Source organism: Aotus nancymaae, unplaced genomic scaffold (assembly GCF_030222135.1).
Source record: "Aotus nancymaae isolate 86718 unplaced genomic scaffold, 86718_ANA_hifiasm-v0.15.2.pri h1tg000076l, whole genome shotgun sequence".
NCBI classification, from domain to species: domain Eukaryota; kingdom Metazoa; phylum Chordata; class Mammalia; order Primates; family Aotidae; genus Aotus; species Aotus nancymaae.
The window spans coordinates 10318464-10339510 of record NW_026988491.1 but is presented as its reverse complement, the minus strand read 5'-3'; the positions used below and the strand labels follow the sequence as shown (position 1 = coordinate 10339510).

At 46.9% G+C, this 21047-nt stretch overlaps 1 protein-coding gene across 1 annotated transcript; it reads right to left on the bottom strand.

The window, feature by feature from the left end:
* Positions 1–54: 54 nt before the first annotated feature.
* Positions 55–16593, bottom strand: APOL6 (apolipoprotein L6). Its single transcript, XM_064367991.1, is given in 7 exon segments — positions 55–2985; positions 2987–3584; positions 3587–3690; positions 6123–6231; positions 7946–8095; positions 10791–10899; positions 16032–16593. Coding segments are annotated over 6 exon segments (1299 nt in total). The 5' UTR covers positions 10855–10899; positions 16032–16593; the 3' UTR covers positions 55–2711.
* Positions 16594–21047: the final 4454 nt, after the last annotated feature.

Sequence of the window (21047 nt, the reverse complement as noted above, 5' to 3'; positions counted from 1 at the left end):
TCACTGCAACCTCTGCCTCCCAGGTTCAAGTGATTCTCCTGCCTCAGCCTCCTGAGTAGCTGGGACTACCGGTGTGTGCCACCACGCCCAGTTGATTTTTGTATTTTTAGTATAGACGGGGTTTCACCACGTTGGCCAGGATGGTCATGATCTCTTGACCTCGTGATCTGCCCGCCTTGGCCTCCCAAAGCGCTAGGATTACAGGTGTGAGCCACCACGCCCAGCCAGAAAGTTTTTAAAAATGTATTTAGGGTACCTTAAGTGTGCTGTGTTTATAAAGCCTATGGTAATATACAATAATGTCCTAGGCCTTCACATTCACTCACCACTCGCTGACTCTTCTGGAACAACTTTCAGCCCCGCAAGCTCCATTCATAGTAAGTGAGAGAGAGCCAATTCTTATCTTTTGTGCCATATTTTTACTTTCCTATCTCTGTTTACATGTGTTTAGATACACAAATACTTCCCTTTGTGTTGCAATTGCTTGCAGCATTCAGTAGTCACATGCTGTACAGGTGTGTAGGCTGGGAGCAGTAGGCTTTCCCATATAGCCTAGGCGTGGAGCAGACTATGCCATCTAGGTGTGTATAAGTACACTCTGCGATAATCGCACAACAATGCAATTGCCTGATGACAAGTTTCTCAGAATGTAACCTCATCACCAAGAGATACATGACTGTAAGGCCGGGTGTGGTGGCTCACGCCTGTAATCCAAGCACTTTGGAGGCCAAGGCGGGCAGATCACCTGAGGTCGGGAGTTCAAGACCAGCCTGACCAACATGGTGAAACCCCGTCTTTAAAAGATAAAATAAAAAATAAAAAAGAGATACATGACTGTATTCTTCTTCTTCCTCCTCCTCCTCCTTCTTCTTCCTCTTGTTCTTCGATGATATCTCGCTCTGTGACCCAGGCTGGAGTGCAGTGACATGATCTTGGCTCACTGCAACCTTTACGTCCTGGGTTCAAGTGATTCTCCTGCCTCAGCCTCCCAAGTAGATGGGATTATAAGTGCCCTGCCACCACACCTGGCTGATTTTTGTATTTATAGTAGTGACAGGGTTTGTCATGTTGGCCAGGCTGGTCTCAAACTCCTGACCTCAAGTGATCTACCTGCCTTGGCCTCCCAAAGTGCTGGGATTACAGGCATGAGCCCCTGAGCCCGGCCAATGACTATATTCTTCTAAGGGCTGTTACCTGAGAGACTTTATCTGTGTAATAAGACAAACTTTGCTCACCACACACTTCCTTCCCCTACCCCCTCCCAAGGCTTGTGTCACTACCTCCCCACCTCCCCATCAGCAGCCCCTTTTCCTGTAGCTTGGGGTGCTATTTAAGCTTCTGCCATGTGGCTCACATTAAAAAAATTATAAGGCTTTTCTCCTGTTAATCTGTCTATTGTCAGCTTGTTTTATAGATTCAAATTCTTAAACCTTCAAGGTCTAGAAAGGAAGTTCCTTCTACCCCTCCAACAGTATAAAGAAGAAGAGCCTTTTGGTAGGTGATAGAGTCATGAGGACTCTGCCTTTAGGCCATAGAATTAGTGCCTTTATAAAAGAGGCCCAAGGGGACTTGTTTGCCCTTTCTGCCATGTGAGGACGCAGCCAGACGGTGCCATCTGTGAAGCAGAGAGTGAGCCTTCACCAGATAAGAATCTGCTGGTGCCTTGATCTTGGACTTCCCAGCCTCCAGAACTGTGGGCAGTACATCTCTGTTGTTTGTGAATTACCCAGTCTAAGGTATTTTGTTATAGCAGCACAAACAGACTAAGACACTTGGCAAGTGACATAACCTCCCTGGCTTAGTCATCTTTGGTGGCTATCACAAAATAGTAACAAACTACTGTTGGGTTGCTTACACCACGAAATGTATTGTTTCACAGTTCTAGAGGCTGGAAGCCCCAGATTGCACAGCTGACTCATTTACTTCCTGGTGAGGGCTCTCTTCTGCCTTGCAGATGGCCGCCTTCTTGCTGTGCCCTCAGATAGCCCTTCTTCAGCGCGGCTGTCAGCAGGGGTGGAGAGGCCCTCTTGTGTTTCCTCCTCCTCTTATAAGGAGGTCAATTCCATCGCATTAGGACCTCACGCTGATGGCCTCATTTAACCCTAATTACCTCCCAAAGGCTCCATCTCTAAATGCAGGCACATTTTGGTTTAGAACTTCAACATATGAATTAGAAGGAGAAGACAATTTAGTTCCTAACTGCCCCTGTGGTTCAGTGTCCTCTTTGTTAAAACTGGGAAGACTCGGCTGGGGACAGTGGCTCACGCCTGTAATCCCAGCACTTTGGGAGGCCAAGGTCGGTGGATCACTTAAGTTCAGGAATTCAAGACCAACTGGGCCAACATGGTGAAACGCTGTCTCTACTAAAAATGAAAAAAAAAAAAGAAGAAGCAGGGCATGGTGGTGTGTGCCTGTAATCCCTGCTACTTGGGAGGCTGAGGCAGGAGAACTGCTTGCATTCAGGAGGCAGAGGTTGCAGTGAGCTGAGATTACGCCACTGCACTCCAGCCTGGGTGACAGAGACCCTGTCTCAAAGCAAACAAACAAACAAACTGGGAAGACCCTTTGCCCAGCACATGGGCCTTAAGAAGTGTTGAGGGAGAAACAGAAGGCAGGCCCACGTGTGTCCAGGACAGGCACCTCATCTCCAAGATGTACTTGATACTGTTTGGACCTCCAAGGCCATTGTATACCCATGTCCTGAGGAGCATTCATGTAAACATGACAGACACACAGACACACACACACAGACACGCACATATCCACACACGCTCCCTTAACCCCTTCCAGTAAGCCTTGGTTTCACAGGTCCCCATTAAAGCCTTCCCCACCCCTCTGGCCCTTGACCTCACTTTTTGCTGCAAGCTCTGGTAGAGCTCGGTGAGTTCTGTGAGGTTCCTCTCCAGCTCCGAGGCCTTGGCGCTCAACTCTTCCACGAACCTTGTCCTTGCTCCTTCCTTCAGGTGCTTCCATTCTTTTGAGAGCGGCCAAGTCAAGGCCAAGGGAGAAGGCGGCCATCGTAACTCCTAGCATGCGAGCATTTTTGGTCATTGCCAGCGTTGTCCCTGCAAAGGCCTTTTGCGCCTGTGCGGTGCTCTGGGAGGAGACTTTGCCAGTGGTCAGAAGATGCTTGGAGGCATTGGCCAAGCGTGGGTTGGCTCTGACTTTCTGAAATGCACGGACGTTTTGTGTGGCTTTCATGTTGTTGTTAACGTTACGGATAATCTCTATTATTAGCATAGCGACCCTGACATAGTCTGCTTTCTCTTCCTCAGCTTCCCTGTCCTCCTGGTCATGGGTGGGCAGTATGTCTTCAGCCTGAGCTTGGGCTTTTTTATTTTGGGAGCGCTCCAGCATACCGCTCACAGTGCTGGTGACCGTAGCTGCTGTTGCCAAACCTTGACCAGCGGCGGAGAGTAGCAGGCTTCCTCCTCCTGTTGCTGGGGCAAGGGCTAAACCCAGGAGGCTCACCACCCCAGAGACGACAGCAGTGGAGCCGGCCACCAACTTAGTCTTGGTGAGTTTCTTGTGGGTTTTGTCAATATCCTCTGCGAGGGCATGGAGCTTGTCAATGTTACCTTTAGATCTTCTCTCATTCTGGGAAATTCTCTCAAAAATATTTTTTCTTTGGGGGACAGATCTCCATCTTGCAGCTCCACATCTTCACACAGAAAAGCGTCATCCTCGTCCCTGAGGAAAAGTGAAATAAAGATTTTGCTTCAGTTTCCCAGCTGGGAAAATCCATGTGGCTCTTGGATATTCTCGCCACTCTCGACTTTGAATGCTCCCTGTACCTCCCTCCAAAATCCCCTGAAAAGTTTCAGCCTTTGCTGAAAGCTACTGGTTCCATGGAGGAAAAAACACACAAGAGGGGCACGTGGAGGGACAAATGTGAGTCACCCCAGCCTTGGCCAAGGAATGGGGAAGGCAGATTAGTCCTGAGGCATGTTTTCAGCCTGGTTCACAGAAAGCAGGGCACTGCCGCAGAGGAGGGCCGTAAGGAAATGTTAAAACCCTCAAGATAAGAAACTTGGGAACGCCGGGCTTGGTGGCTCACGCCTGTAATCCCAGCACTTTGGGAGGGTGAGACGGGCAGATCACGAGGTCAAGAGATCGAGACCATCCTGGTCAACATGGTGAAACCCCGTCTCTACTATAAATACAAAAATTAGCTGGGTGTGGTGGCGTGCGCCTGTTGTCCCAGTTACTTGGGAGGCTGAGGCAAGAGAATTGCTTGAACTCGGGAGGCGGAGGTTGCAGTGAGCTGAGATCGCGCCACTGCACTCCAGCCTGGCGCCTGGTGACGGAACGAGACTCTGTCTCAAAAAAAAAAAAAAAGAAAGAAAGAAAAAGAAACTTGGGAACAATGGCCGGAGAAACCCGGGAAAGTAGGAGAAAGAGAAGACAAGGTGGTGGGCAGGGGATGAGAGTCCCAGATGTGTAGAAGTGAGCAGGAGACTGGAGGGGGCCGTATTGCGTCATGCATCCTCCACTCTGATGACCTTGAATTTGGCTACTATGGGGTGTACCTTTGCTTCCATCAGAAGCTGCACGTTGAGAGTTGAGATAGATTATTATTCATGTCCTGAATGCTCTCATTGCTCTTGGTCAGCTTTACTTGACCCTTCAAGCAGATGGGATTGGTCCTTCATGGAAGAAGTTTGGGACAAAGAGACCCAGGCCCCTCTTCCTCCAACATTTCACAGGACGAAGTAGGAAGGGACCTTTGCCAGCCCAGTTGGCTTTGATCTTCAAGGGAGAGCTGCATCACGGTGAGAGCAAAGCCTACCACTTGGGGCATTTTCTCATGCAAGGTACCACTTGTGCATTTCCTTCAGGGCGAGCCCAGGGGGCCTGGTGATCACAGATGCCCTGGCCCAAAGGAGAACATCAGAACTGGAGGGAGCCCCGGAGAGGATCTGGGCCGTCTCCTTTACGGTTCAGTGCGGTCCTCAAGCCCAGGGAGAAAAGAGGACGCTCCCAAAGCAACATGCAAGGTAAAGATGAAGCTTTGCGTGGGCTCTGAGACCTAAACTCGGCGCTTTCTGCCCTTCCTTTCACCTGTCAGTTGATGTCAAGGCTTCCTTGTTGACGTATATGTCTGTCCATAAATGTATTTATCTTTTAAATCTCTGTCTCCACACCCACACACACAAGTCCTCAATGGGAAAGATTAGAAACAAAATATACCATTGAGAATATGTTTTAAGTGTTGATGAATTAGTAAATTTGGGCCCAGTTATCCATTAACCCACAGATGTGAATCAGTTAACAGAGCAGAAGGTCACCAGGGCTTGCAGTGGGGAAGGGGTGGGATGAAGGCAAGGGGGGTGGCCCTGACGAAGAACCCTAGACTTAAAAGATGCCATAGTTTAGCCCCCCTTATCTCTCTGTTTCCTCAAGGAGTGCTGGACAAAAGGAAACAGCCAATAGATATGCAGCTGCCAAGATCAACAACACCACTGTGTATTAACTGTAAAGTTTGGGTTTTAGCCTGGTTGATAACTAACAGAAGCTTGACTTTGTGTGTTTCTTAATTAAACCAAGCATCTCACACGTGGCCATCTCTGCCCCAGTACATCCTGTATCCTCTGGTGATGCCTACCGGCACTGGATAACATTCAGTCCAGTTCCATGAGATACTACACGTAGAGTTCCCCGAATTCACTCAGCAAATATTTGTTACTTGCACACGTTCTGCAGGTGGCTGGCGGGGCCACTTCTGCTGACTTACAGATAATTGGGCTTAAATTCATTAACCTGTTAACACCAAAGGACTTCCTCCCTTGGTGGTGTATGAGCTGAATAAATGGAGTTCCTGCCTCCAAGAGATTTACAGAGATGAGGCCCCAGAGTGGAGCAATTTCTGTCTTTGGAGTCCTACTGCTCAACGCCGTGCACCTGACTCCATGTTGACTTGCTCTCAAAAATATTTACTCTAGCTCGGTCAAGTATTTTTCCCTAGGGGAACATATTTTCATAAGCATAATGGAGACCAGTGGGAAGATAAGGCCCACTTTGCAGCTAATGCTATCAGAGCACGTGTATTCCTTGCTGTGAGGATGCCGGCAGCGTTTCAACAGAACCAGCCCTCTCCCTGGGGACCACGCTCTTTGGGTTACCTTTGCAAACCAACACCAGCCTCGCCTTCTTGCTCGCATTCTTTCTCTGCCTGGTTGTCCAGCAGCCTCTGTGGCGCCAAATCCGTGTCCTCAGGAGTCAAATGATTTTCTGGACAGGAATGCGGAAAACAACGTTACTGCACATACGATGAAACCTTGTGAAATTCAGGTGTGGAGGGACTTTGGATTATGCGGCATCAAAATAACAACCACATAGCACGCTAAATATTTGCAAACGATTATTTTAAAATTGTATGTTGAGGTGTAGCTTACATATAATAAATGCATGCAGGGAAATACTCAGTTCAATACATTTTGACATCTATATTGGAGGGTAGCAGCGTACACACCCCAAAATATGTCACTTTGGCATAAGGATTACTTTGAGCCAAAGGCAATCGAGAATAAGTGTGTCCAAGAAAAGTTCCCCACCCTCTCCCTATTTGCATAAAAGCAGGACATAAATTTACAAAGGTAAAAGTGTCCCTCATCTCCTCACTACCAGGAAGGATAGCGTCATCGCCAAAGATGACATCGATTTGCCTTCCCACAAGTTGTTGGCCCTGGAGACTCAAAATCCTTTTCCATTGTCTTGCTACTTCTCTAAAAATTTACTCTTTATTGTTGAAGGTGTTTTGAAGCTGGAATTCAAAGCTACCCCTCTGGGCATTATTTAATCCCTGGACCTCTCCCATGTACATATGAAATAGACATGTTAATAAACATCTGCTTGGTTTTCTCTTTTAATCTGTCTTGGGTTACTGGAGTCTGTTCCAGCTAAGAACTTATGAGGGTTGAGAAAAAAATTACTTTTCCTCCCATGCGTAGCCAAGGGCTGGTAACAACCCAAATACATCAATCAACAGAAGAATAAATAAACAAATTATAGCATAGTTATATAGTTAAATACTATATAGCAATAACAATTTTTTTTTTTTTTTTTTTTTTTGAGACGGAGTTTCGCTCTTGATACCCAGGCTGGAGTGCAATGGCGCGATCTCGGCTCACCGCAACCTCCGCCTCCTGGGTTCAGGCAATTCTCCTGCCTCAGCCTCCTGAGTAGCTGGGATTACAGGCACGCGCCACCGTGCCCAGCTAATTTTTTGTATTAGTAGAGACGGGGTTTCACCATGTCGACCAGGATGGTCTCGATCTCTTGACCTCGTGATCCACCCGCCTCGGAGCAATAACAATTTTTAAAATGACTGATACCCAAACAACGTGGAATAATTTCGCAGACATTATTACTGAGTAAAAGAAATCAAACAAATGGTTCCATTTATATAAAGTTCAATAATATGCAAATGAATTGGTTATAGAAATCAGAATCATGGTTTCCCTTGGGTGGGATGATTATCGACTGGGAGGAAGAAGAACAAAGAAATCTCCTGTTCTCTATCTTGACCTGGGTGAGTGATTTCTTGGATGGATATTGTAAGAGAGGAAAAAATAATTATCCCTCTACCCTTCTAAGTTCTCAGCTAGGGCTTCTGTAACCCAAGACATATTAATAAGAGAAAAACAGAAGTTGATTAATATGTACCTCTCAGGTGTATGTGGGAAACACCTAGAAAATAAGTAATTCTCAAAGAAGTGGCTTAGAACCCCCTGCCTGTAGAGCCACCTTCAACAAAGAACAATGCAATTTTAGAGAAGTGACAAGATGAAGAAAAAAGATCTTGAGGGCCACCAAACTGTGGGTAGACGAATAAATGGGAAATGAATGATAGAGACTAGTCAGGTTTCTTTCTAGTCTATCATTGATGGGCATTTGGGTTGGTTCCAAGTCTTTGCTATTGTAAACAGTGCCTCAGTGAACATACCTGTGCATGTGTCTTTGTAATAGAATGATTTAAAATCCTTTGGGTATACGCCCAGTAATGGGATTGCTGGGTCAAATGGTATTTCTATTTCTAGATCCTTGAGGAATCGCCACACTGTCTTCCACACTGATCTGCACGTGTACCCTAGAACTTAAAGAATAATAATAAAAGAAAAAGAGACTAGTCAGTAAAGTTTGTTGTGCAGCTTCCTCTGGCCCATAAGGGTCTAAAGTTGTTCTCAGTGGTTAACCTTTATTCTCCTAAACAGAAAGACCTTTGTAAATTTAGATCCTGCCTTTAGGCAAATAGAGAGAGGACAGAGAGACTTCCTGCATCTGTTTCTTCTTAATTGCCTTCACCTCAAGAATCCCCATGCCAAAAAGGCATATCTGGGGGTAGTGTATTCTGTTTTCTCTCAGCAGTTATGAACACATGGACTATCATGATTAAAGGATCATTTTCACCATACAAAACAGTAATTTACAAGGCCCCTTTGTACAAATTATATTTCCAAGAACGTAATATGTGTGATACTGTGATTTACGAGTATAATTATATATGCGTGTGTGTGTGCACGTGTGTGTGTGTTGTGTGTGTGTGTGGTTCTCATCCGCATTTCTGGCACAGGGCTCCTGAAAACCTTGGAATTTCCTGAGTGATGAGAGCAATAAAAGTGAAAAGAACATCTGTTGTTAATCATTTTAGCCACACCCGAGCTTATGTTAATGAGGTGACTTCAGAAAGCCTCCAAAGATCAGGGGACTGGTTGTCTGGGGAACCAACCATGTGATTTGAGGGTTGGAACCTTCAGCTCTACCCCTTGAGTTCCAGGAGAGGAGAGAGACTGGAGATTGAGTTAACCACCAATGGCCCATAGTTAACTTTAATCAGTCATGCCTGTGTAATGAAGCCTCCATAGAAACCCAAAAGCACAGGGTTCAGAGAGCTTCCGGGCTGATGAACACATGGAGGTACCTGGAGGGTGGTGTGCCCAGAGAGGGCATGGAAGCTCCCTGCCCCTTCCCCCATATCTTGTCCTGTGGGTCAATTCCATCTGGCCGTTCTTGGGTTGTATCATTTATAATAAACTGGTCATTGCAAATAAATGTTTCCCTGAGTTTTGCAAGCTGTTCTAGTAAATTGCTGAAACTGACAAGGGGTTCGTGGGAATCTTCCATTTATCACCGAGTTGAACAAGAGTTGTGGGTAACCTGGGGACCCACCACTTACAATTGGTGTCTGAAGTAGAGGCAGTCTTATGGGACTGAGCCCTTTACCTGTGGGATCTAAATGGTATCTCTAAGGAGATAGTGTCAGAATTGAGTTAAACTGTAGGACACCAAGTTTGTTCTTATCAAGAAGTGGAGAACTGGTTGGTGTGGGGGAAAAGACTCGCATGTTTTGGTGACCAGAAGACGTAAATTGGTGTGAGTATTGTGAGTAACAGTAGAGTTCAGTCTCCTCTCTTCGCCTCTCTCACACACTTTCTTGCCCTTCTGCCTTCTGCCATGGGATGACGCAGCAAGAAGGCCCTTGCCAGATGCTGGCACCCTGATATCGAACTTTCTAGCCTCCAGAACTGTGCGAAATAAATATCTTTTTTTTTTTTTTTTGAGATGGAGTTTCGCTCTTGTTCCCCAGGCTGCAGTGCAATGGCACGATCTCGGCTCACCGCAACCTCCGCCTCCTGGGTTCAAGCAATTCTCCTGCCTCCGTCTCCCGAGTAGCTGGGACTACAGGCGCGTGCCACCATGCCCAGCTAATTTTTGTATTTTTAGTAGAGACGAGGTTGCACCATATTGACCAGGATGGTCTCGATCTCTTGACCTTGTGATCCACCCGTCTCGGCCTCCCAAAGTGCTGGGATTATAGGCGTGAGCCACCGCGCCTGGCCGAATATCTTTTATTTATAAATTCCCCAGTTTGTGGCATTCTGTTATAACAGCACAAAACAGACTAAGATAGAATAAAAGAGTCCCCCAGTCCCTCTATCTACAAGGATTTTAGGAGCTCTATCAGGAACTGGGGCCAGGGACCAGTTTATATATATATACAGTTTTAAATATATATATAATTTGTATTATTTATTACTTTTATTATTTCACGAATCTCAAGAGAGGAAGCAGGGAGACCAGTTGGGAAGCTATTACAGTAGCTGGAGCGAGAGGTGATGACAGCTTGGACCAGGTTGGTAGGGGTGAGGACAGCAGCTAGAGTTGCAAGAATCCACAAGTTTTACCAGCACACGTGAGAGGCGAGAGAGCAGATTCAAGGATGACATCATGTTTGGGGCCTTAAACAACTGTTACAATGAAGATCCCATTTACTGTGGTGGGAAGGGTTGAAGGTTTTTTTGGCAGGATGTGTGTTTGTCATGGGGTGTGACAGAGTTCAGCAGAGAGGGGGTTAAGTTCGAGAAACCTGTTAGGCATCCCTTGCCTGCCCAGTGATATGACATTGAGTCTTTTTCTGGCTGGAGATCAAACTTGGGAGCTGTCAGTGCAGAAAGTAGTTGAAGTCATGACTTGGATGAGAAGCCCAGGGAAAGAGTAATAATAGCAGAGACAAAGGGCAGACCAAGGACTGGGCCCTGAGCACTCCAACAGCGGGCGCTGAGCAAAGAGAGGAGGACGAACAAGAGACGGAACACAGGAGCAGCTGGGGAAGCGCCCAGAGAACTAACAGAGAATGGCATTTTGGAATCCAAGGTGAAACATTTGAATGTGATTGACAGTCTTTGTGTCTCCTTGTATTTTTCAACATTCTGAATCTTGCTTTCCATCTTTCTCTTACAAAGATTCTGCTTAACTGCCAGTGACAATGGCTGGAATGGAAGAAAACATACCTTGGTCTGGTGGAGATGTCTCTGCTTTTGTGGTGTTCAAAGGCACGTCTCTGATCCTTGTCATATTCAGAATGGCAGGTGTTCTGGCTGGGAAGAGACGCTGTACCACCTTTCCAGAGGAGAAAACAGGCCTTCTCATGAGTATGGAGATAGTATGGGAAAGTCAATCCAAAGCCCCTTTCTATCACTTACCTGTTACGGGATTTCAAGATGTTTAAGACACCATTGTACGTTTCCCTTCTCAGATAAGAGAAATAGTTTGAGATAATGAGAAGTAACCTATAGATAAGTAAAATAGCTAGTAAAATGCCTAGCTCAATAAATGTTCAGGAGCAGCTAGTTTCTGCATTTTTCATAATGATAGATAGGATAAAAATACGGTCTTACAAGGAAAGGACCCTCACATTGGCTCAGAAAGCAAACTCCAAGTGCATTGGCTGTTGCTTAGAGATACATCTGAAACAGTGACTCAAAAAAAGGTGGAACTAAAAGATCGGGCAAAATCGTAGAGGCAGGGGAAGTGGCTGTGGCCGTCAGAGGGACCCATGTGACAGAACTGTTCTGTGTCTTGATTGGTGGTAGTCACACACGTCTACATGTGAGAATATTGCGGAAAACTCAATAATAGGTCTATGGGATCTCTCTGTATTATTTATTATAACTGCATATAAATCTATACTTATTTTAAAATAGAAACTTTTTAAAAAGGGGGCAGGCAGGCTAGGCATGGTGGCTCACGCCTGTAATCCCAGTACTTTGGGAGGCCAAGGTGGGTGGATCACGAGGTCAGGAGATCAAGACCATCCTGGCCAACATGGTGAAACCCCATCTCTACTAAAAATACAAAAAAAATTAGCTAGGCATGGCGGCACACGCTTGTAGTCCCAGCTACTCGGGAGGCTGAGGCAGGAGAATTGCTTGAACCCAGGAGGCAGAGATTGCAGTGAGCCAAGATTGTGCCACTGCACTCCAGCCTGGGCAACAGAGGGAGACTCCATCTCAAAAAAAAAAAAGGGGGCAGGCAAATACAAAAAATAAGTACTGCAACATTATTAATAGTAAAAAAACAAAAAAACTGAAAACCACCTAGATTTCCACTTAAAGTGGACTGATTAAATAAACTATGGTTTACCAAACACTGATATCTTATGCAGCCATTAAACCAAAGGAGGCAAATCCACATGAACAGACGTGGAAGGTTCTCCCATATGCATTGGCAAATTAAAAGGCTGGGTCCATTTGTACACATAAAAGATATATGTGACTGTATAGGCAAGCATCTAGGCCAGGTGCGGTGCTTTATGCCTTTTATTTTTTTATTGAGACAGAGTCTTGCTCTATCGCCCAGGCTGGAGTGCAGTGGTACTATCTCAGCTCACTGTAACCCCTGCCTCCCGAGTTCAAGCAATTCTCCTGCCTCAGCCTCCCTGGTAGCTGGGATTACAGGCACCTGCCACCACACATGGCTAATTTTTTTGTATTTTTAGTAGAAACAGGGTTTCACCATGTTGGCCAGGCTGGTTTCGAACTCCTGACCTCAAGTGATCTGCCCACCTCGGCCTCCCAAAGTGTTAGGATTACAGGCATGAGCCACCATGCCCTTCTAGTTTATGCCTTTAATCCCAGTACTTTGAGAGGCTGAGGTGGAAGGAAAGTAGCCAAATGCGGTGGTTTGCATCTGTAATCCCAGCTACTCGGGAGCCTGAGGCAGGAGGATCACTTGACCTCAGAAGTTGGAGACCAGCCTGGCCAACGTGGTGAAACCCCGTCTCTACTAAAAATACAAAAAAAGTTGGGTAACATAGTGAGAGCTTGTCCCCTTCCACAGAAAAAAAAAATCTACTGGCAGCGATCGGTGGCGAGTGTAAGGGTCAGGAATCAGTGGAAGCTTGCTTTTCTCTGTGCCCCTTCATACTTTTTGTATCAATATTTTTTGCCATGTGGCTATCTATGATACGTTAAACGATTAAAAAAAACCAGATTTCCCGTGAGGTGGGTCGAATAGTGTGCCCCCCACCCCGCCCAGCCAAATTCCTGTCTACTTAGAACCTTAGAACATGACTTTTTTTGGAAATAGGGTCTTTGTAGTTAAAATTAGTGAAGGATCTCTGGATGAAATTATCTTGGATTTAGGGTGGACCCGAAATCCAATTACTGGTGTCTTTATAAGAAGAGGAGGTGACAGAGACAGCAAAGGAGGCTGTGCGCAGACAGAGGCGGAGATGAGAGTTGTATTGTCAGAAGCCACCGGAGGCTGCGAAAGGCACAGGGGGCCTCCCTGAGCCTGCAGCGGAAGCGTGCCCTGCTGCCACTGTGATTTCTGACTTCCAGCCTCCAGAACCATGAGACGCTAAATGTCTGTGGTTTGCTGTTTGAGGCCACCTGGTGTGTGGTGCTTTCTGACTGCAGCCCTGGGGAAGCCAATGTATTCCTTTGCATCTGTTCCCTACATTTGGTACTTGGCCCAGCACTTACGGCAGAAATGCTATTTCCTAGATATGGCTTCTCCCTCAGCTTATCCTCCCTTCCCTCATCCTCTCCCCTTCTACTCTTTGTTTTGTTTTGTTTTGTTTTTTGACAGAGTTTTGCTCTTGTTGCCCAGGCTGGAGTGCAATGGCACGATCTCGGCTCATGCAACCTCTGCCTCCCGTGTTCAAGCAATTCTCCTGCCTCAGCCTCCTGAATAGCTGAGATTACAGGTGTGTGCCACCATGCCCAGTTAATTTTTTTGTATTATTAGTAGAGACGGGATTTCACCATGTTGGCCAGGCTAGTCTCGAACTCCTGACCTCAGGTGGTCCACCTGCCAATCCCAAAGTGCTGGGATTATAGGCATGAGCTACCACACCAAGCCTCCCTTTCCACTTCTAAAAAGTTAGAAAAAAATCCTCCCTTACATACTCTGAAGGGACACAATTCTTTTTTTTAAATTATTTTTTGAGATGGAGTTTCACTCTTGTTTCCCAGGCTGAAGTGCAATGGTGAAATCTCAGCTCACTGCAACCTCTGCCTCCTGCATGCAAGCAATTCTCCTGCCTCAGCCTCCCAAGTACCTGGGATTACAGGCACATGCTAACACACCCAGCTAATTTTTGTATTTTTAGTAGAGATGGGGTTTCACCATGTTGGCCAGGCTGGTCTCGAACTCCTGACCTCATGATCCGCCCGCCTTGGCCTCCCAAAGTGCTGGGATTATAGGCGTGAGCCACCACACCCAGCCTGGGACACAAATTCTTATAGCTTTTCGTTTTCTAATTGTTTAAATAAATACAAGTTTACGGTAGAAAACTTATAAATAAATTATAAAATCCACCTGTACGCTCACCACACAGAAATAACAACTAGTGACACTTTATTTTACAAACAAAAAAATTTAGATGCATGCTGTTCATGTAGTTTGTGTGAATTCTTGTCACTTAACATTGTATAATAGTAGTTCCCCAGGTGATATACAGAGGCCGTGTCACATTTCATCATATGAATGTATCATTACACATTTAGTAATTGTCTCACTGTTGAACCTTTGGGCTGTTTTCAGTTATTTTAAAATTTTGGATTCATAATTTTTGGTTAAAGTCCTTATGTAGATGTGTGTCTACGTGTTCGGTTATTTCTTCGGGGTAGGCTACGAGGAAGAAGGAATGCATCAAAGACAAAAACGTTCTCCGCTCTCTGGAATGTGAGGCTAGGTTTGGTCTGGGGGCTTGGTACCTTTAATGGGTTACTTTCGCCAGACATACATCTACCTGCTTTACACAGTGACCCTGTGAGATTGATGCTAAGATTATGCCCATTTTACAGATATGCAAACTGAGACATAGGGAAGCCAGTGTCACAGTAAGCGGGAGAGCCCAGGTGACTCCAGCCACTCTGAGTCTGGAGACGTTGGTTCCCATCATGGCGCGTTTGCTCCCCAAGGGCGTTGCTGATATGTGGAGACATTTTTGATGGTCTCAAAACCCCTACCCTCAATGGGAGGAGGTACTGCTTTTGCTATGTAGTGGGCAGAGGTCAGAGATGCCGCCAAGCACCCTACAGTGCACAGAACAGCCCCCATAACCAAGGGTCACCCGGTCCAACACGTCAAGGGTGCTGGGGTGAGCGTGATCTGGAACCCCATTTTTTTACCAGCATCCCCCGATACCTCCCCATTTTTTCACATTAGTCCTATGGGATGAAGGGCAAAGGTGACAGCAGGAAACTTGTCTGAGCAGGTCCCATCTTCTCCCCTCTGGCCTGCTCTCGGTGGCTGTGAGATGAGCGTTTTAATTGGGAGAGGATTTGAGACATTAATTTCATTTGAAAGCTTATAGGATATTGATGACAAGCTTTCCTTACCTGCCTTCCCCCACAAAACCAACTTCTAAGTAAGAAAAGTCTGCTTACTTTGAAAACACAGCTGCAAGATAATCTCCCTAATCCTTTTTTTTTTTTTCTTTTTTGAGACAGAGTCTCACACTGTTGCCCGGGCTGGAGTGCAGTGGTGTGATCACTGCTCACTGCAACCTTGACTTCCCGGGCTCAAGTGATCCTCCCCCTGCAGCCTGCCGAGTAACTGGAACTACCGGTATGCACTGCCACACTCAGCTAATATTTTATTTTTTATAGAGAAAGAGTCTCACTATGTTGCCCATGCTGGTCTCAAACTCTTGGGCTCAAGCAATCCACTTGCCTTGGCCTCCCAAAGTGCTGGGATTACAGGCATGAGCCACTGCGCCTGGCTTAATCTCCCTAATATGTATCACAAACTCCCTCACTCTCTTCCCTAAACGACTTCCCATAAACCTACAATCTAGAAAACATTGTAGGTTGGCTTTGCAGTTTCTAGACAACTCACACGGCACCTTTTTTCTTGTGAGACGACACCCCTAAACCACTCTTATACTGAATTTCTAGGGAAACCCCTGTGGCCGATGTAGCCACCTGCTATCTAAGGGCCAGGTGACCTCTGCCTAAGCCCTCGGATCCCCAGCAGTGGAGGGGCAAATGCAGCTTTTTTATTCACATCACATGCTTTATCAGGTTTTGATTTAACTCCCAAATGGCTGTAAGGGAGAGAAACTGACCGGGTTTAACACAGAAGTTGACCCTCGGACTCTCCCCAAGTTCTGGCTGGAATTTGAACCCCCAGCTGCCCTGACAGCAATTCTTTTTCCTGAGCCTAGAGCCAACCCCTTGGAGACTTTGCCCTTCGGGGACCGAAGCAGCAGCCTCCTCCTCCCCCGTCGTCTGCCGTCTCACCTTCTCTCCACGGAGCTCTCCCGTTGGTGGCCTCGGGTCCCGAGGGAGGGGAAGATCCCGAAACTCTGTCCTTGCCTCTCCAAGGTCCCTGGTCCGGCAGGGGGCTGTGAGCGAATGGGCTGCAGAAAGACAGAGGAAGAATAGGGTGGCTTTTGAACAGGAATTGATTGCAAAACTGCTTTCGGGTTAAGTGGTGCAGGAAAGAAAAAGCAAAGCTCCGGGGCTCTTCCAGGAAATCCTGGCTTTTGAAAAACAGCTCGGCACTTTCAGTTTCCTTTTTGTGTGTTTCTCTAATTAGATGCACAACGAGGTGAAAGAGCAGAATCAAAGTCAGAAGGCCTGAGTCTCTCGTCTCTGTCCTGGCTGTGTCACAGGGCGGACCTATACGGGGTATGAAAATAGCTCCTGTGGATTAGCGCTACCGTCAGGAGCCCATGAGCGAGTGATGGGGTGCCGGAGCTATCGTCACTGATGGTTCTGAAACCACTTTTCTCCATGGCATCTTACCTGACGCCGACGGAGATGGCAGCCCCATGAGGTGCACGGCATTAAAGGGCTAATAACTCTGAAATGCAAAATCCTCTGAAAACGGAAACTTTATTTTCTTTTTATGTATTTATTTTTTCAAAGTGAAGTCTTGCTCCGTTGCCCAGGCCGGAGTGCAATGGCACAATCTCAGCTCACCGCAATCTCCACCTCCTGGGTCCAAGCTATTCCCCTGTCTCAGCCTCCCTAGCAGCTGAGATTACAGGTGCCCACCACGACGCCCAGCTGATTTTTGTGTTTTTAGTAGAGATGGGATTTTACCATGTTGGCCAGACCGACCTCGAACTCCTGACCTCAAGTGATCTACACACCTCGGCCTTCCAAAGTGCTGGGATTACAGACGTGAGCCTCCGCACCAGGCCTGAAAATGGAAACTTTTAAAAAACTAATTCATTCATTTAGTGGCAAAACCTGACCTGATCTGGCATGAATTCACGTATGGTTTTTATGTCTCCTGCTTAATTTACCCATCATTACCCATTACCTTTCTAAAAATCCCCCAGATCAGGAACTCTGACATGCACCTGCCCCAAGGATCAGAGATACAGGATTGTGCTATTCCGTCTCCCATTCTAATGAAGAGGAAGCCCAGGCTTCTACAAGTTGTGAGTTGTTCGTGATTACACAGCTAAGAACCAGTCCTAGGTTCTGTGTTTGTAAGAATGAGCCCACAGTGTAGTTACAGGCTGAGATCTGTGTGTCTTTCTAGCATTTGTGTCAAACTGTGATCAGAAGCCACGTGGTTTGCTTATATTGATATGCCCGGAAGTCCCGAGTCACCACCCCTACCTGAGGCCACACAGGGAGCTGTTGCTTTGGAGAAGGTATGGCTCACCTAGCCAGCCCTGGCTTTGTGGCGACAGAGGCCACCTCCTGTCACTGGACCCCACGAGCAAGAATGAGGGGCTAAGGGCTGCTGCGTTGGGGCTTGTAGAGGCCTGTCTGGTATCCCAGACTCCACCACCCACCCCTGCTCCTGGCCTCCCACACTTGGGGAACTCTCTAAACAGACTCTGACCTTGAGGAGGACTTGGCTGCCTGGCTGGGGCCGCTGAGCCATCCCAGTCCTGCCTGCTGTTTTCCCTGGCAACTGACCCAGTTGTTGTGGTCACTGCTCTTTCCTGGGAGTCTCAGGGACCAGCCCAGCCATTGGACGAGGGGGAGTGTTTATCACCAGGGTTCTTGTGAAACATTCACCCCAGGGGATGCCGTGTGAGAAAAATGTTCTGTAGCCAAATGCAGGAAGTACTGCTTATATAGAGGGGCAGAAAACACCCACGCTATATAGCTCAGAGGAACAAAAGTGGGGAGTCGCTGCACTTCCTAGAGCCCACTTCCGTTCCCTCAAGGGACCCAAGACCTGCTGGAAAGAAACAAATTTGCCTGCAGGTCCCTCAGTCTCTTGTGATTTAACACACACTCTTGGGCTGGGCACGGTGGCTCATGCCTGTAATCCCAGCACTTTGGGAGGCCGAGATCAGGAGTTCGAGACCAGCCTGACCAACACAGTGAAACCCCATCTCTACTAAAATTACAAAAATTAGCAGAGTGTAGTGGTGGGCACCTGTAGTCCCAGCTACTCGGGAGGCTGAGGCAGGAGAATCGTTTGAACCCGGGAGGCAGAGGTGGCAGTGAGCCGAGATTGTGCCACTGCCCTCCAGCCTGGGTGACAGAAGGAGACTCCGTCTCAAAACAAAAACAAACAAAACGAAAAAACACACTCTTGGGTAAAGTCTGTCATTTGGGGGTGAATGTTCAGGAAATTCAAGTTTGAATTTTCTATCAGGGCTATTTATGTTTTCTTAAAAGTTGCCTCCCATTGATGCTGAGGTGAGGCAAGATCACACCACTGCACTCCAGCCTGGGTGACAGAGCAAGACCCTGTCTCAAAAAGAAAAAACATTGCTTGCCTTCTAGATGGCATCTGGGGCTGGGGGCTTGTGCTGGCCCTCTGGAGTTCCGCTGACCCACCCAGAGGGTCCTTTGTGGCCCTCCCAGCAGGCATGGCTGGCTCCCAGACGCCGAGTTCCGGTTTGCCGTGGCGCCTCTCTCGAGGAGCTGCAGGTTTTCTGTGCTGCAGTCACAACCAACCCACCCTGGGCTCAGGCTGTCCACCTCCCAGAAAGCTCACCAGGCCTCAGCCCAGTGGCCCCTGGCACAGGCAGAGACCATCTGTCCTGGGAGATGGGGAAAGGCCTTGAAGCACACTTTGACCCTGAGATTCTTGGATTCCAGAAATTTCTTTTCTCCTCTCTGGCTACAGCATTTAGGGAGAGTGAGCAAACACTGTCCTGAGAGTGCAATTTGCCAAATGTAGCAAAGGTTCCATCGTGGGCTTCGTTGCTTTGCCTGGAAGCAGTTTCAGGAAACTGGGAGCCCAGGTCAGAGCAGAGCAGGGAAGCAGCCGTTATAAGGGGAGAGCAAAGCACTGAAGTTGACCCCAGGACCACCAAGGGCCAGGCCTGGCATGGCCACACTCTTGTGCTTGGCCCACAGCAACTCCTAACCTCACCCACTTCCGTTCCATCTCATTCCCGGGCGGGCTTCTTATGAGGAAGTTTTCTTTTGTTTTCTTTTTCTTTTTTGAGACAGAGTCTCACCATGTTGCCCAGGCTGGAGTGCAGTGGTGCCATCTTGGCTCACTGCAACCTCCTCCTCCTGATTTCAAGTGATTCTCCTGCCTCAGTCTCCCAAGTAGCTGGGATTACAGGCATGTACTAACACACCCAGCTAATTTTTGTATTTTTAGTAGAGATGAGGTTTTGCCATGTTGGCCAGGCTGGTCTTGAACTCCAGACCTCAGGTGATCCACCCACCTCGGCCTCCCAAAGTGCTGGGATGACAGGCGTGAACTACCGAGCCTGGCGGAATGAGTTATGTTGGCAATGGTAAAGGTTGATGAACGTACCAGGTACTCTGGCCATCACTACCATTTTTATATACACAGGACTCTTCTTTCATGGGAGATTTGAGAGACTCTTGAGGAGATGTCCCTTTCTTTCTATCCTGAATTAAAAATGAAGATGTCTGCCATCCTGGGTTGGAGGGATGGGAACTTTCATGTGCAGAATGTTACATGTGGAATGTGTGCTGGGAATATTTCACTCATGGTCTCATTTCATCCATATGCTTTTTTTTTTTTTTTTGACAGAGTCTTGCTCTGTCACCCAGGCTGGAGTGCAGTGACAGTGGCTTGATCTTGGCTCACTGCAACCTCAGCCTCCTGGGTTCAAGCAATTCTTCTGTCTCAGCCTCCTGAGTAGGTGGGACTACAGCACTCACCACTACAGCTAAGTTTTGTATTTTTAGTAGAGGCAGGGTTTCACCATATTGGTCAAGACATAATTTCCGTGAAACAATACTTATACCCTTATTATGTATGATATTAGGTATATTATATATGATATTGTGTATGATATTATGTATGATATTAGGTATATTATATATGATATTGTGTATGATATTATGTATGATATTATGTATATTATATATGATATTGTATATGATATTATGTATGATATTATGTATGATATTAGGTATATTATATATGATATTGTGTATGATATTATGTATGATATTGTGTATGATATTGTGTATGATATCATACCTAATAAGGGCATAAGCATTGTTTCATGGAAATTATGTCCATATAATGACGCACACACTTTCTGTGTGTGTGTGTGTGTGTGTGTGTGTGTTCTGGATTGTACTGTGAAATGGGTCACAGATAGAATGTTTAAGAGCTACTGACCTGCTCACAGAATCAAAGGAAAATCTACAGGGTTTCAGGCAGCTACAGGTTCAGGGACCAGGAGCCCCACTGTAACTCTCTCTCTCCCTCTTTCTTTCCTCTCTCTCTCTCCCAGCCTCATTCTGTCCCACTGCAGTGAACCTGCAGTGAACAGGCTTTTTCCATAACAGAGAGAAGAGAATTTCAAGTCTATTCCAGTTCATGTCCTTCTAGTTCCTGGATTGGAGATGCAAGAGCATTTTCCCCACCAGATCCAGTAAGAAAATTCTTTGGAAAGATCTCCCTAGGTTATCCTGTGTTCCATGCCCCACTGGTCTCTGTGGCTGGAGGCATTTGGTTCTCTGATTCCCCAATCTGGGTTACATTCCCTCTCCCACAGCAAAAGCAGTATTCTAGTATCCAGAAAGTCCTCACTGAGCCATGAGGTTGCAGGGAGGTAAAAAGGGGACCCAATAAATAGGGTGCTCTTCTGTACAAGTCAGCTGGCGAATGACCTCTCTCGGAGAAGAGTTGTCAGGTATTAAAGGGCTGGCTACCTGTGATGTGGCCCAGAGACCCCTGATAGTGTTTTGTGAAGTGGCATGTTCCCTGCAGCTGGTCCTCCAAGGTAGGGGCCTCTGGTGCCCTGAGTACCCTGGCTTAGCAGTCACTCTGCTCCAGCAAAAGAATCCATTTTTGGATGTCCCATAACCTCTCTAGGCTTGGGCTGTCCCGTGCAT